This window comes from Bos taurus, chromosome 17, assembly GCF_002263795.3.
Source record: "Bos taurus isolate L1 Dominette 01449 registration number 42190680 breed Hereford chromosome 17, ARS-UCD2.0, whole genome shotgun sequence".
Taxonomy (NCBI): domain Eukaryota; kingdom Metazoa; phylum Chordata; class Mammalia; order Artiodactyla; family Bovidae; genus Bos; species Bos taurus.
Genome location: NC_037344.1, coordinates 56,223,241 through 56,238,163, shown reverse-complemented (window position 1 = coordinate 56,238,163; position 14,923 = coordinate 56,223,241). Strand labels below are relative to the sequence as shown.

General features: G+C 45.3%; 1 protein-coding gene across 1 annotated transcript in view; it reads left to right on the top strand.

Moving 5' to 3' along the window:
• Positions 1-14,923, top strand: part of SRRM4 (serine/arginine repetitive matrix 4) — a 172,589-nt gene that overhangs the window by 117,828 nt on the left and 39,838 nt on the right. The window contains exons 2-4 of the mRNA XM_010814042.4: positions 9,381-9,527; positions 11,031-11,117; positions 14,064-14,135. Of these exons, the coding sequence (XP_010812344.2) occupies positions 9,381-9,527; positions 11,031-11,117; positions 14,064-14,135 (306 nt within the window). The remainder of the gene's footprint in view (positions 1-9,380; positions 9,528-11,030; positions 11,118-14,063; positions 14,136-14,923) is intronic.

The following is a 14,923-nucleotide window of genomic DNA, read 5'->3' as shown; positions in this document are numbered from 1 at the left end:
TTTCCCTAATTCTGCTCCATTTCTTTTTTTATAGCTCTCATTGTCTTCAAATACTCTCTAAATTTACCGCTTTTTTCTGCTTATTTTCTGCTCTCTTCCTCCCTCTGCCCATGCCAGGAGAATGCAAGCTCTACCAGGCAGAGATTTTTTTCTGTCTTATTCTCTGTGTGTGTTTCCAGTGCCTAGAACATGCCTTATACATAGTAGGTGTTCAGTAAATATTTGTTGAATCAGTGGCTGGATGAAGAAAAAGGAAACAGTCCCAGACAGCACCTCCAGGACTTTTTTTCTCTCAGCTGTTGAACAAAGGCTCCTCCTGCTCCAGGCTGAAGGTTTCCTATTAGGGTGAGGACTTCTGCCCTCTTCTCAGCAGATCTTGCTTGCTTGGTGCTTTCTCTAGCAGTAGTCATAATGATGCCCTAAAGGGACTCACCTAGCACAATCACTCCCAGGGCAAGAATCTCTAATCAGCAATTCACCCTCCCTGGAGCAAAGCAAACCCTGTCTGCAGTTTCAGCTGATGGAAAGGTCTTGAAGGTGCCCTGGGCCAGAGCAAGAGGTGTTTGCCTTGTCCATGGTGACACAGCTTGGTAGAACCAAGGTTTGAACCCAGGTCAGTAGAACTGCAGGATCTCTGCACTTGCCCAGCATCACCAAGTAACCCTTTACAATGTGTTCAATGAGAAACAACATTTTGGAATTCAGCCAGTTCCCAAGTTTGGGGCGCCTGCATTTCAGACAGCCCCAAGAAACCAGTCCAATCCCCCTCTCAGCGCTTCGAACCCTCACTAGGCAAGTAGGCAACTGACAGGCCAGCCTGTGAAAGGAGAAGCGATCGGGTGGAGTAGGGCTGGGCTGGGGCAGCAGGGGGCCGTGCTCTGTGATGAGAGTTCAAAACCCAGACAGGCTGGGGGCCTGACCTGCTCAGCTGAGCTGGGTAAGAAGTGCTGAGCCGATTTTTCTCCATATGGTTCTTTCATCTTTTGACCTGAACTTGGGAACTGGACAATTTTAGATGTACAGCAGGGCTTACCATGCACACATACACACGTTCACACACTCTCAGCCCTGAGAACTGAACTAAACCATCCTCATCAATTACCTGAGGACAGAGAGTGCTAGAGGGCTGGACTCAGGATCAAGTCCAAAACCTTTGTAAAGTCTACAACCTGGCTACTCAAAGTGTGGTCCGTGGAGCAATAGCATCACCTGGGGATCTTGATAGAGTGCAGATGCTGAATCAGTGGGTCTGGGTTAGGGCCTGAGCTTCGACATTTCTAGCAAATTCACATGCACAGGAAGGCATGAGAAGCAGCTGTCCACATGGCCCGGAAGACTCTAGCCCTGTCTGCCTCCTTAGTCCCAGATCCTGTAATTTTTCTGCTCTCCCACATTCACTGCAGCATTATTTACAGTAGCCAAGACATTGAAACAACCTAAGTTTCCATCACCAGATGAATGGATAAAGACAATGTTACATATATCATATCTATTAATATATCTAATAGATAAAATGGAATTCATTCATAAAAAGGAAGGGAGCCCTGCCATTTGCAACAACATGGATATACCTTGAGGGCATTATGCTAAGTGAAATAAGTCAGCCTCAACTCTTCCATCCTCCACCCCAACTATCTCTTCCAACTTACTGCTTCCCTGCAGTTCTGTGACGTCCATTGCTGTGGCTCGGTACTTGGTCTTTGCACCTGACCGATTCCTATACATCTTTTAGGAAACTTTCCACAGCCATCTCCCCAGGCTGGATTAGGTGCTTCTCTGTGGTCCTCTGAGCTTCTCTCCATTGGAGAACTTACCACATTGTAATCCCCAACTGAGGAATCAATGTTCCTCTTCCAGGTTGGAAACTCCTTGAGGACACAAATAAGTCTTAGTTACTTTGGAGTCCTTAAACTCTAATACCAAGTAGGTGTTCAGTAAACAGCTGCTGAATAAGTGAATGAAATGATGAGGGAAATGCCGGCCTCATAAAACTTCTTTCTTTCTCATTCGGTTCCTGAAGCTGAGCATCGTGGCCCGTGCATCCAGCGATGTCTCCCACGGTGGTGCTCTGGAATCCCTGTCTTCCCCTAAGCTCCTGTGCTTTTTTTCCCAACTGTGAGATCAAAACTCACAAGAGTCACAGCTCCTGCAGATTATCCCCAACGAGGCTTAATTAACCTTGAAAGGGACTTGGTACCAAGACCTCAGGCCAGAATAGTAACAGGATCCAGACCAAAGTTCCAGGAGCCAAGGCACAAATTAGCCAAATCCATCTTGCCCAGGAGCTAGTGTAGTCCCATGATAAGCCTCAGGCTCTCTGGTGGACTCATGAGCTGAGGGTCTTGCACCGTCATTCTCTACTGAAACAAGGAGGCGGTAGCTTTCTGGCTGAGTGCAGAGACAAGGGCAGGTCATTCACAACTCTGGTGGCAAATATAGAACAAGAACCTGGGCATGAACCTTGGATGGGAAGCAACTGCCTTTGCCTCCCCAGGTCTCAATGTCTTCATCTGAGTAATGGGGATAAGTTCATCAAATTGAGCACCTTACCAAGAGCCTTATCAGCATCCATTGAGACACTGGATTTGCAAGTGTTCTACACCCTGGGAGAAGCTATTGGTGGGCTGGGGAAAATAAGTGTCAGAGATGTCCTGAATCTAACGGCCAAGTGCCATTTCTATTTGTATATGTACCTTAAGATACATCTACTTCTCCAAACCCATGAAGCAAATCCCTGTCTTACAGGAAAATTACTAAGATTCACTTTGTGCCCCCACTTATTATCTCCTTATGTTTTCAGAGTGTTTTCCAGATTGCTCTCCTTTTTATCTCAGCTGATTCTCATAAACAAGTAGGGCAGCTGGTGCTCTCACCATTTACTGTCCCTGGGTCTCAGTTTCTCTGTCTGTATAGTGGGCATTCAGAAAACTAAGATCATGGCATCCGGTCCCATCATTTCATGGCAAACAGATGGGGAAACAATGGAAACAGTGACAGACTTTATTTTCTTGGGCTCCAAAATCACTGCATATGGTGACTGTGGCCATGAAATTAAAAGACACCTGCTCCTGAGAAGAGAAGCTGTGACCAACCTAGACAGCATATTAAAAAGCAGAGACAGTACTTTGCCAACAAAGGTCCATCTAGTCAAAGCTGTGGTTTTTCCAGTAGTCATGTATGGATGTGAGAGTTGGACTGTGAAGAAAGCTGAGCGCCAAAGAATCAATGCTTTTGAACTGTGGTGTTGGAGAAGTCTCTTGAGAGTCCCTTGGACTGCAAGGAGATCAAACCAGTCCATCCTAAAGGAAATCAGTCCTGACTATTCATTGGAAGGACTGATGCTGAAGCTGAACTCCAATATTTTGGCCACCTGATGCAAAGAACTGACTCACTAGGAAAGACCCTGATGCTAGGAAAGATTGAAGGCAGGAGGAAAAGGGGACAACAGAGGATGAGATGGTTGGATGGCATCACTGACTCGATGAACATGAGTTTGAGCAAGCTCCAGGATCAGGTGATAGACACGGAAGCCTGGTGTGTTGCAGTCCATGGGGTCGCAAAGAGTCAAACACAACTGAGCAGCTGAACTAAACTGAGAGTGGGCATGGCCATGCCTGCTCCTGGGTTTCTTTGGAAGCTTAAATGAGACAATGCATGAGAAAAGCTTAGCTTGGCATCTGGCACAGAGTAGGTGCTTCATAAATGCCTGCTATAATTATGATCAAAGGATGTAGAAAAGGGACTTCCTGGTGGTCCAGTGGTTGAAAGTCTATCATACAATGCAGGGTGTGTGAGCCAGGGGAACTAAGATCCCACGTGCCAAGTGGCAACCAAGTGTGTGTGCCACAATTATAGAAGCCTGTGTGCCACACAAAGAGCCCACATGCCACAACTAAGACCCGATGCAGCCAAATAAATAAAGGACATGAAAAGAGCGCTGGACTAGGACTCAAAAGGCCACAGAGTTCTAACATCTGTCTCCATGTGCTCCTTGTTTCTTGGGACCTCAGTTTCCTCATTCTGCACAGAGATAAGTGGAGGCCGGGATTCTCACTTCCCTCCAACATTGTTTGTGTCTGATTCCCCAAATAGTGTATAACTCAAACTAGCACTCGAGGCTCCTAACCAGGCTGAGTGAGCACTTTGGTGGAGTCACGAGCTTTGATGGGGGAGGCAGCTCAGGAGACTTTTGCAGAAAGTTCAGCCCTCTTATCGGAGGCTGAGAATCTGCTGGTTGCCATGACTACGGATAGCCTCATCTAAGCTCTAGGTCGCTGATTAGCAGGAACCGAGCAGGGAGGCCTTGAGGAATTCAGCACTCAGGGCTCCCTCCCTCCTTCTGTGAAGCGGAGTGCGCCAGCCCTTGACTTCACTGTTTTAGCTGTCCCCTGAAGATCTCACCTTCTTTTAAGTATTTTTTTTAATGCAACATCAAAGGGCAATGTAGTAAAAACAAGGCAGCTGCCGGTACTCCTCAGCAACGATGGAACACAGGATTTTTCTTAAAGCCCTACAAGGATGTAAAGCTGGAAGCAAGGAAGGAAGATGGGTGGGGCCAAGGGGGTGGGCGTGCCAAGGCTGAGGTCTGAGTCCTCTGAAGTGCTTTGTGGCCTCAGACGGGTCCTTCTCCCTGGACCTCTGCTTATTTATATATGAGGAGAAGTTGCATCTGATCTATGGTTCTCACATGAGATCGGACATCAGAATTTATTTGTAAATTCCTTCCTTCCTTCATTCAACAAACGTTTCTTGAGCAGGAAGGCATGCTATGCCATGCACTAGATCCTTAGGGACCCAGTGGTGAGAAAAGAGACTAGTTGCCACTCTCAGGAAGCTCACATTCTAGTCCAGAAGACAGTTAGCAAGTAAACATGGGAAATGGTCATTTCAGGTATTCATAGTAATGAGTACTCTGGAGGAGGGAAGGTACAACAAGACTGTGATGGAGGCAGGTGACAAGAAGAGCATGATTGCTTAAAGAAGTCAGGGAGGGCTTCCCTGAGGAGGTGACATTTGAGTGAAAGGAAGGAGCTGGAAGAACAGCATACCAGGTGGAGGAAACAGAAAGAGCAAAGGCCTTGATTAAGGGACCTGTTCGATATGAAGAGTAGCAAGAAGGCCATGTGGCTGGAGCAGAGTAAGGGAAAGGTAGAGGGGTAGAAAATGGGCTGTAGAGTAGGAGAGAGACCAAATCAATCAGAGCTTTTTAATCCCAATTATCACTTTGGATTTACTGACCGAGTAGAAGGCAGAATTGCCTGGGGTGTTTCTTTAAGATACAGGTTCCCACATTTCATCCTTGGACAGTCTGATTTATTATGGCTATGGTGGGACCTAGGAATCTGTATTTTCAACCTTGGGGGCCTCTGAAACTGTGCCAAGTTTAGCAAAGCCTGGTCTACATGCTCTCTGAGTCTCTTTCAGTTTAAAAAAAGCTAAGAGGCAAAGTGTTAGAACACACTGAAAAAAATCTTTAATTTTATATGAGGAAGGAATCCTTTCTTCTTTCCCTCACCACTCCCTGTCAACCTGATAGAATTAATTCTATTCTTTGTTTTGTAATCCCATGTGAAGTACCATGGAATGGAATGGGAGACCAATGCTATTGGGGGAAAAAAAATGCTACCACATCAAGGAGTGTCAAGTTATAAACTGTAGCAACTCCATTATACCTCTACTCATCAAACCATTGTCAGGGATTCCCCATCCCTAATTCTGAACAAAGCTGCTGGCAGCGAGGGATGAGGCATTGTCCCTGCCCTTAGCCTTGTCCCCCAGTGCCTGGCAATAGCATCCACCAGCTTTGCCCACACTGGAGATAACCCCTGCCTCTGTTAGCACAAGTCACTGATACCTTCCCCCCGATGCCAGCACTAGTTGTCATTCACTGCCAAACTCATCACATCAACCCTCAGTTTCTGCCTAGGACAAGGTTGCCTCAGGCACATATTTGTGTCTTGGTTTCCTGTAATGCTCCAGAAATGCTCCCCAAATTCCATTCTTGTATGTATGTCCAACTCAAGACTCTTGGGCAATACACATCCATTGATAAGCACACTGATCATTTTTCTAAGGGAAATATGAGGAATAGTAGAAGACATTGATTGAGCCATCTGAGTAGACAGAGATATTGGCTGGGTTATTTCCACCAACTGTTACCATGAAGGGATTAGCTCAAGGCATCTCAAAAAGCTCTTTATAATTTTTTGAAACAGATGAATGTTCTCTTTAGTCAATGCCTTTGCCCTTTCGTTTATTCCTTGAACAAATGTTGCTGATTGTTTATCCCACATTTAATCAGCAGCCAAGGATGCTAGTTCTGCTTTCAAAATATAGCAGAATCTAATCACATCTCATCACCGCCATTGCTGCCACCCTGCTCTGGGCCAGGTCTATTGCAATGGTCTCCCTCTCTCTGTCCTTCCCTCCCTTCCTTTGAGTGTCCTGAGCTCAGGGAGTGAACCTTCTGAACATCACCCATCTCGGCCACAGGGGACCCAAAGTTTTTCCCATGACCTATAAAGACCTCATCTCTGATCTCTCCTCTTATCATTCTTACCCCTGCTTGCTGTTTCTTGAGTATGCCGACTGTCTTTGAACTTGATATTCCTTCTGCCTGGAACATACTGCTTACAGGTATGTGTGTAGAAGTTACATATTGCTGAGCAACAAAATACCCCAAATATTTGTGACTTAGAACAACAATTAACAGTTAAGTTTTGCAGTTTCCTTGAATTAGAAGTTTGGCTGGGTGACTAGGTCACTACCTCTCAAACATTAGCCATGTCTGCTGTCTCATCTGATAGCTTGCCGGGGCTGGAGGACTCACTTCCGAGGTGGTTCACTCACATGGCTGGTTGTGCTGGCTGTTGGCAGGAAGTCTCGGTTCTTTGTCATATGGATGTCTCCAAAGGGCTGCTTGAGTGTCCTCAATACATGGCAGCCAACTTCCCTCAAAGTGATCAATCCAAGAGGAAGAGGCAGAAGTTACCTTCATGACTTAGTCTTGAAAGTCACACATCATCACTTTTACTTCATTCTGTTCATTCAACTTGAGTCACTAGCCCATCCAGTATCCTAGGGGAGGGAAATTAGGCTCCCTAATTGATGGTATGAATGTCAAAAATTTGTGAACACATTTTAAAGCCAACACAAACTACAAGGTTAGTCCTGGTCCTTCAAGTATCCACCCTGTTACTTCCTAAGAAAGGCTCTCCATGATTATTTTGCTGTTCTTTTTGTTTAGTTGTTAAGTAATGTCCAAATCTTCTGTGACCCGTTGGACTGTAGCCTGCCAGGTTCCTCTGTCCATGGGATTTCCCAGGCAAGAACACTGGAGCAGGTTGCCATTTCCTATGCCAGGGGATATTCCCAAACCAGGGATTAAACCCACATCTCCTGCTTTGGCAAGCAGACTCTTTACCAATGAGCCACCAGGGAAGCTCCCTCCATGATTACCCGATATTAAATAACAGTCACCCCTCTCACTTTTCTAGGCCCTTTACACTGATTCATTCTCTCTATAATTTATTACTGATGAATAAGCCATATTATTACTTGCTTGTGCATTTATTACCTGCTTTTCCATGTATAATCCAAACTCTGTGATCTCTGGGAACACCTGTGTCTTGTTCACTACATCCCCACACTTAAAACTGGCCCGGAGACACTGCAGGCACCCAGGGAATCAGAGCTGATGAATTTTAGGTTAGCCTCAGCTAGGACAAGAATGGCAAGAGGCAAACCTTGCTGGAGGCTGGGCAGGAATTGCAAGCTTTGAGTTTGAAAAGAGCCAGGACAGCATTCCACACAGATAGACCAGAGGGAACAAAGACATAGAAATGGAACCCTCATCATGGGGGAAAAGTGGAGTTCTGGAAGCATGGAATTGACGGTGAGAAGGGCTGGGTAGACCCCTCTAGAATCCCCATCTTTCCTGGGCTTGAAGCATCTCCTAGCTCCGCTTCTAAAGATGCACTGAGAAGCGGCTGACAGAGATGGATGTGTTTTGCTGCCCTCCCTTCAATACTGCCAGGCTTGGCCTGCGCTCCTGGCAGCCCCAAGGAGCAGGGGGGCTTATCAGATGCATTTATCCTGAGTCATAAAACCAATCTTGATGCAATGGCTGCAGAAGCTCGATGCAGGAGAGATGCTAATACCTTTGATCAATGCTTGACCTGGGATCTGCAGGCAGGGCGGGCAGGCAGGGAGGGCAGCAAGCATGTTTGCTGGATGTTGCTAGATCCACCTGTGGCTCTCAGACTGCTGACTCTTCCTGGTTAGGAGCCAGGAGATTTGAGTGACAGCCCCTTCAGAGACTGAGTAGGCAATTTCTTTTCCTTCTCTGGGACTCAGAGAAGGAGGTGGGACACAGGTCATCTTCCTATGCAGTTTGGACCTCATCTCAGAGGCAGAGGGGAGAGCTTCAAGCCTTCACTGGAACTGCTACCCCAAATGGGTGAGCTCCCACCTGCTAAGGACAGCAGATAGGAGGCTTGGTTCACAGAGAGGTAAAGGAAAATGGAAATGACGCATTTTAGGCCTTTCCTGTTTGTTTATATTATCTTATTTTATCTTCACAACAACTCAGTGATATATGGACTGATATTATCCTCTATTTTATAGCTGAGATATAAACTCAGCTATATACTGAGATATATAATTCAGAGAGGTTGAGCAACTAATCCAAGATTCTATAGTTACTAAATGGTGAAGATAGTGTTTGAATTAAGGTATCTCTGTGCTACACACAGATAAGATAGAAAAATGGGATAGAAATGGCAAAAGAGAGTTTAAACTAATCCTGTCTTGCTTTTGGCCTCAGAATAAGTCTTGAGGAAGGAAGTAAAATGCTGATTCCCAGCCCTTCCCTGTGATTAAGTCAGGATAGCCTGCTGCTGCTGCTAAGTCGCTTCAGTCGTGTCCAACTCTGTGCGACCCCATAGACGGCAGCCCACCAGGCTCCCCCGTCCCTGGGATTCTCCAGGCAAGAACACTGGAGTGGGTTGCCAAGCCTAAGCAGTAACAAATAAGCCCCTAAACCTCAGTGGCTTAATCTAACTAAGGCTTATTTCTGTCATGCAAAGTCTAACGTGATCCAGGCATCTCTCTTCCCATCCAGTAGCTTCACTGTTTGAAAGGTGTGGCCTCGAAAGTCACTGTGACAGAGGGAAAGAGAGAGCTGGAGATGGCACACAGATCTGACTGCCTCAAACTAGAAACAATATATATCACCCCCTCCTCGGAGACCATTGACCCCTGATGATATTTATGACCCCAACTTAACTCCAAGGGAAATCAGACATCTGTGCATGCTTGATGAACATTAAGAATCTCTGTCATATCCTAATGCGTTTGCCTCCTTCTTTCTTCCTCTATAGGACAGAACCCCAGAGCAGCCCCATGGTCCCAGCTCAGGATGGACCCTCGGAAAAGCTGAGCCAGCATTTGGCCTCCAAGGTCTTGGGCACCAACAGCTGGGACAGAGGCAAAGCCTGCAGGGAGCCCAGTCCCACCAGAGCACGCAGGTGAGACTCTGCCCTATCCCCTTCTCTGATCTAACGTGGAAGTTCAAGTTGAGGCTGAAAAAACGAAGTTTATTTCTCTGACCACTCTTCCCCTCTGTCTCTTGCAAGTTCCTCTTTGAGATCCTTAAATCAAATCAAAACCCATTTGAGAATTAATTGAAAGCTATGAGTACTAAGAACACCCTCCTAATTCTGTGTACCATTTCAGAAGATTCGTAGACTCCCGAGGCTAGTGAACAGGTGTCTAAGTAGTTAAATATTTACCCCCTATGATTTTTATTTTTAACCTGCTAAGAGTGAGTCTCTTGAAGATATAGCCGTATAATTTTTGTTGACTGGCAATGCAGAGACGTTAACATGTATTCTAATTACTTATATCATTTTTTTTTTCTACTAACTGTAAATACCAGATTCTTAGAATGGAATTAATTATGGCAGCATTTTTTGATGTTTTATAAAGAGTTAAGTAACTTCCAAAAGATCAGCCACACAAACAAGTTTGAGAAAGCAGCTGGTTTTGTGGGAAAGCTCTCAGGACAGTAATCACACAGGCCTCGATTCATATCCCCCTCAGACACTTCCTAACTGTGCAGCCTTGAGCAAGGCAGTTCAGCTTTCTGAGCCTGATTTTCTTTGCCTGTAGAATGAGACAGTAAAAACCATAACACCTTCAAAGTGCTTTTGTTAGTATCAAAGTATATAAAACATTTGGTGCATAGTAAGTGAATATACAGTAGCTGTGTTATTACTAATAATGACAATAATATTCTTATTAATATTCTCTTTTCCCAGTGAGGTTCAGCGGGGTTGGCCTGTTTCAATTCCCAAGCAGTTTTTCATCCAGAACCATATCTTTTTGCCGTGGGATGGATACTGCTTTAAAAAAAAAATCCCTGGAGCCTGCCCCAATTATAAAAGGAGATAACTTGACTTCATTTAACTGCAGCCTGAGCATTTGAATTTAATTGAACAGGAAATAATTATTCCTGAGGAGTGGAGGTTTTTGAGGTTCTGTGAAGCGATATGAGATATGTATCTCGTTACATTAGACCTTGGCAAATATACTTTTAATAATCAGCTGCTACTTAACCTACCTTTTGCCTCACATTTAATTTCCAGCAGGAACTACAGACACGATGTACTGGGGAGGGAGGATGCTGAACTGCCGATTAATTATTTAAAAACTGATTTATTTACCACGGTGAGCCATTTGCAAATTCAATAATAAATCTATTAAGGAGCAGTTAACCTCTATAGCTCTGTTTTAAATAATCAATTGGTGTTTGGGTAACGTAGAGCATCTGTCTCATTAGGTCAGCATTGGCTCCTTATTTGAGGCATTAAACCTGAAGTGCAACCAAATCAGCCATGAGGTGGTGATTAGGTATTCACTGTGGGTCCTTCACCCTCCCAGGAACTGGATCATCTCTCAGCTACAACAGCACCAGTTGGCGGCTCGGGGAACCCTGGGTCCTCTAATGCCTTGTTCTATGTTCTCCTCAGTGCCTCCCACAGCAAAGACTTGACGCCACTACCTTCCTCCAGGGGGAAGAAAAAAAAGAAGAAAGCTACGCGGAAGAAGAGAAGGAGGTGAGGGCTGCAAGGGGCCATGAAACCCTGAAGATGGAGGAAGGGACAAAAGGGTTTTTGAGTTAGGCAGTGACTCCTCTGGGATTCAGATCCCCTCTTTGCCTCTTAACTTGCTGTGTGACCTTGGGCAAGTCACTTCACCTCTCTGAGCCTGTTTCCATTTCTATAAAATGGTAGAAATACCTACTTCTTGGGGTTTTGTGAGTATTAGACAAGAAAGTTGACGTGGAAGCAGCTGTCACAGCGTCTGGCACATAGTAAATGATAGTTAATATGAAGCATGACCCTGACCATTAGTATTTACTTCTTTATGTATTTTTGGAGAACTCACTTCATGTAAGTGCCATGCCAGGCACTTTGATCTCACATAGTTCTAGTTGTTTTTCTTGTGATGAGAAATCTTAAGATCTAATCTTTTAGCAACTTTCAAATGCACAGTATTGACTCTAGTCATCATGACTTCTTTCTTTCATAGTTATTACCCCCATTTTAGAATGAGAAAATAAAGGCTCAGAGAGGAGGTGACAGAACCTACAGACACTTGATTCTAGGCTCCTCAATTGCTTCTGCCACTACAAAAATGCCAAGGATAATTGACTTTATATTGTTTTCCAGCTATTGACTCTTTTTTTCCATATGAATTTTTTTCTATACACAATACTTTTACTTTTTTTGCATTTAAAATTGTTTTCAGGCTTTCTTCTAGGCTGTAAATCCCTACAATAAAAGCAGGTTCAGTGTTCCAGACCCCAAGGGGTGGTCAGAGAGTTGTTTCTTATATGACCTCAGTTCAGTCACTCAGTTGTGTCTGACTCTTTGCAACCCTATGGACTGCAGCACGCCAGGCTTCCCTGTCCATCATCAACTCCCGGAGCTTGCTCAAACTCACGTCCATCGAGTCGTTGATGCCATCCAACCATCTCATCCTCTGTCATCCCCTTCTCCTCCTGCCTTCAATCTTTCCCAGCATCAGGGTCTTTTCCAATGAGTCAGTTCTTCACATCAGGTGGCCAAAGTATTGGAGTTTCAGCTTGAGCATTAGTCCTTCCAGTGAATATTCAGGACTGATTTCCTTTAGGATTGACTGGTTTGATCTCCTTGCAGTCCATGGGACTCTCAAGAGTCTTCTCCAACACCACAGTTCAAAAGCATCGATTCTTCAGCACTCAGCTTTCTTTATGGTCCAACTCTCACATCCATACATGACTATTGCAAAAATGACAGTTTTGACTAGATGGACCTTTGTCGGCAAAGTAATGTCTCTGCTTTTTAATATGTTGGTCACAGCTTTTCTTCCAAGGAGCAAGCATCTTTTAATTTCATGGCTGCAGTCACCATCTGCAGTGATTTTGGAGCCCAAGAAGATAAAGTCTGTCACTGTTTCCATTGTTTCCCCATCTATTTGCCATGAAGTGATGGGATCGGATGCCGTGATCTTAGTCTTTTGAATGTTTAGTTTTAAGCCAGTTTTTCCACTCTCCTCTTTCACTTTCATCAAGACGCTCTTTAGTTCTTGTTCCTTAGAGAGGCAAGTTAAAAAACCTCGGAGGCAGTATTTGAAGAAGCCTCCAGGGGGCAGCAGAGAGCAGAATCTGGATGCCTTGGGCCCCAACTCCATGTTTTCAGGGGCTCTGTTTCCTTCATCCCTACTTTAGCCTAGTTCTAAGTGGTGAGGCCCAAAGAGGACCCAGAGGGTAATGTGAACGAAGACCTGAGTTCCAGCCATTCTATGGTGGGGTAGAATTGGGGTAAGTGGCCTGAGCTTCCTGATTTTAGGAATGGGCAGGAGAACATGTCAAAGAAGGAAGCCAAAAAAAGAAGGAAGCCACAGGGATTAGGCTTCAGTCGTTCATCCCTTCATTCATTCAGTGTGTTGGGGGACAGGTGCTCTGATTCCCTAAGTCAGATTGTTTTTCAACCCTACATCTCCACCTGCAGACATGTTTTATTTGACCTGCAAATTGTTTTTTGTCTTTTAAATTAATGGCCATTGTTTTAAAACCAGGAGATTTCATACGAAAATATGTTCTCTGACAGCTACTATTGAAAAGGCAAGTGCTTTAGAAGCCCAGGCCTGCATTCCTACCTGAGACCTTCAGCTAATCTGAAAAGAAGCCATCCCCCTAGGTCAGGCGCTCCCTGGCTTACCGCAGGCCCCACCACTCCCTACCATCTACCCCCTAACCCGCTGCATCCATTTAAGCTGTCCAAGAGGTCTCTGTTGGCATTGAGTTTGCAGCTCCAGATACGTTTCAACCTTGGTATTTCATCAGTGGGAGAATAGGAAATTTAGAGCGAGCAGTGACATGCCTGAGGTAGGTGACTTGTGAATTAATGGGAGAGTCAAGTCACCTGAACCTCAGCCTGGAATCATAGTCATGATTCTAGGGCATCTCTGTTTCCTGGGTAACCCCTTTTGGCGAGGACCCATGCTGAGAACATCCTGGCAAGATGTCCTGCAGAAGTTTGGTCTGACCAGGGAGACAACAGGGTGGGGCAGAGGAGAGGCCTTTAAAGCATACACAGCTTGGGGAAGGGCAGCAGACAAAAATAAATATTGTGGTCCCACCAGGAGGGCAGCTATGGGGTGATGTAGTGATTAAGAACAAAGCACCTGGGATCAGAGAGGCTTCAATTTGAATCTCAGCTCACTCACTTCTTCGCTGTATTTAGGCAACTGTCTTTAGGCAAGTCACTTCACCTCTCTGAATCTCACTTGCTTTGTCTGAAAAAGGAAGGTAGCAATTATACCTACCTAAGAAGTATGTAGAAGGATTAAATGGAATAATACATATAATACATATAAAACATGCAATAACATTTAAGACAAAGTATCATCCTTGATATGTGTTCCCGGAAGAGCTGAGGCTGTGTCTGGGAACTGGAGAAAGGACCGATCCTGGCCCTCAAAGCCTCCGTCTCAAGCATGTCTTCTCTCCACGGCAGGTCCCCATCTTATAGCCCATCACCTGTCAAGAAGAAGAAGAAGAAAAGTTCCAAGAAACATAAGCGACACAGGTACTGTCCTTCCTCTTCTGCACACAGGGATGCCTCGGGTGGGGTTGGGGTGGGAGCGACAGTGGACGGCACTGAAAGGTCACTTGGAGGCTTATCATTTCATTAATGAAAAATACTCATCTGTGTATGGTCTTGTGTTTGTAAGTTGTATAACTTGAGACTCCTGTTGCAAAGACCAGAGACCTACTAACACCAACTCGGGCCTGTGGGGGATTTTTTCTAAGGAGACCAGCCAGGTCTCAGTGAAGCGCTGGAACCAAAGCTGACGCAACCCAAGCCCAATTCCAGGGTGCACACGGGGGCGCACAGACCCCGTACCCTGTTCCCGTCTCTTCCTGTCGTAGGCCCGATCACAAGAAGATACTGAATCTCTCTTGTTATTCTAAATTCCCATGGAGAGGCCTTTCTGATAGATCCAGCTGTGTCCTAGAGAATGGGATCATGTGAAACATCGCTTCAGGATTGTCCATGTTTTGGACATACCTATAGACAACTACTTGTGGACTATACTTAAGAGGCATTAGTAACTGAACGCACATTCCCAAGGGCTTCCCAGGTGGCTCAGTGGTAAAGAATCCACCTGCCAATGCAGGAGCCACAGAAGACTCAGGTTTGATTCCTGGGTTGGGAAGATTCCCTGGAGAAGGGATTGGCAACCCACTCCAGTATTCTTGCCTGGAAAATCCTATGAACAGAGGACTGTGATGGGCTACAGCCCATGGGATCTCAAAAGAGTTGGATACTACTGAGTGACTGAGCATGCACACATACATTCCCAAAGGTGCTCA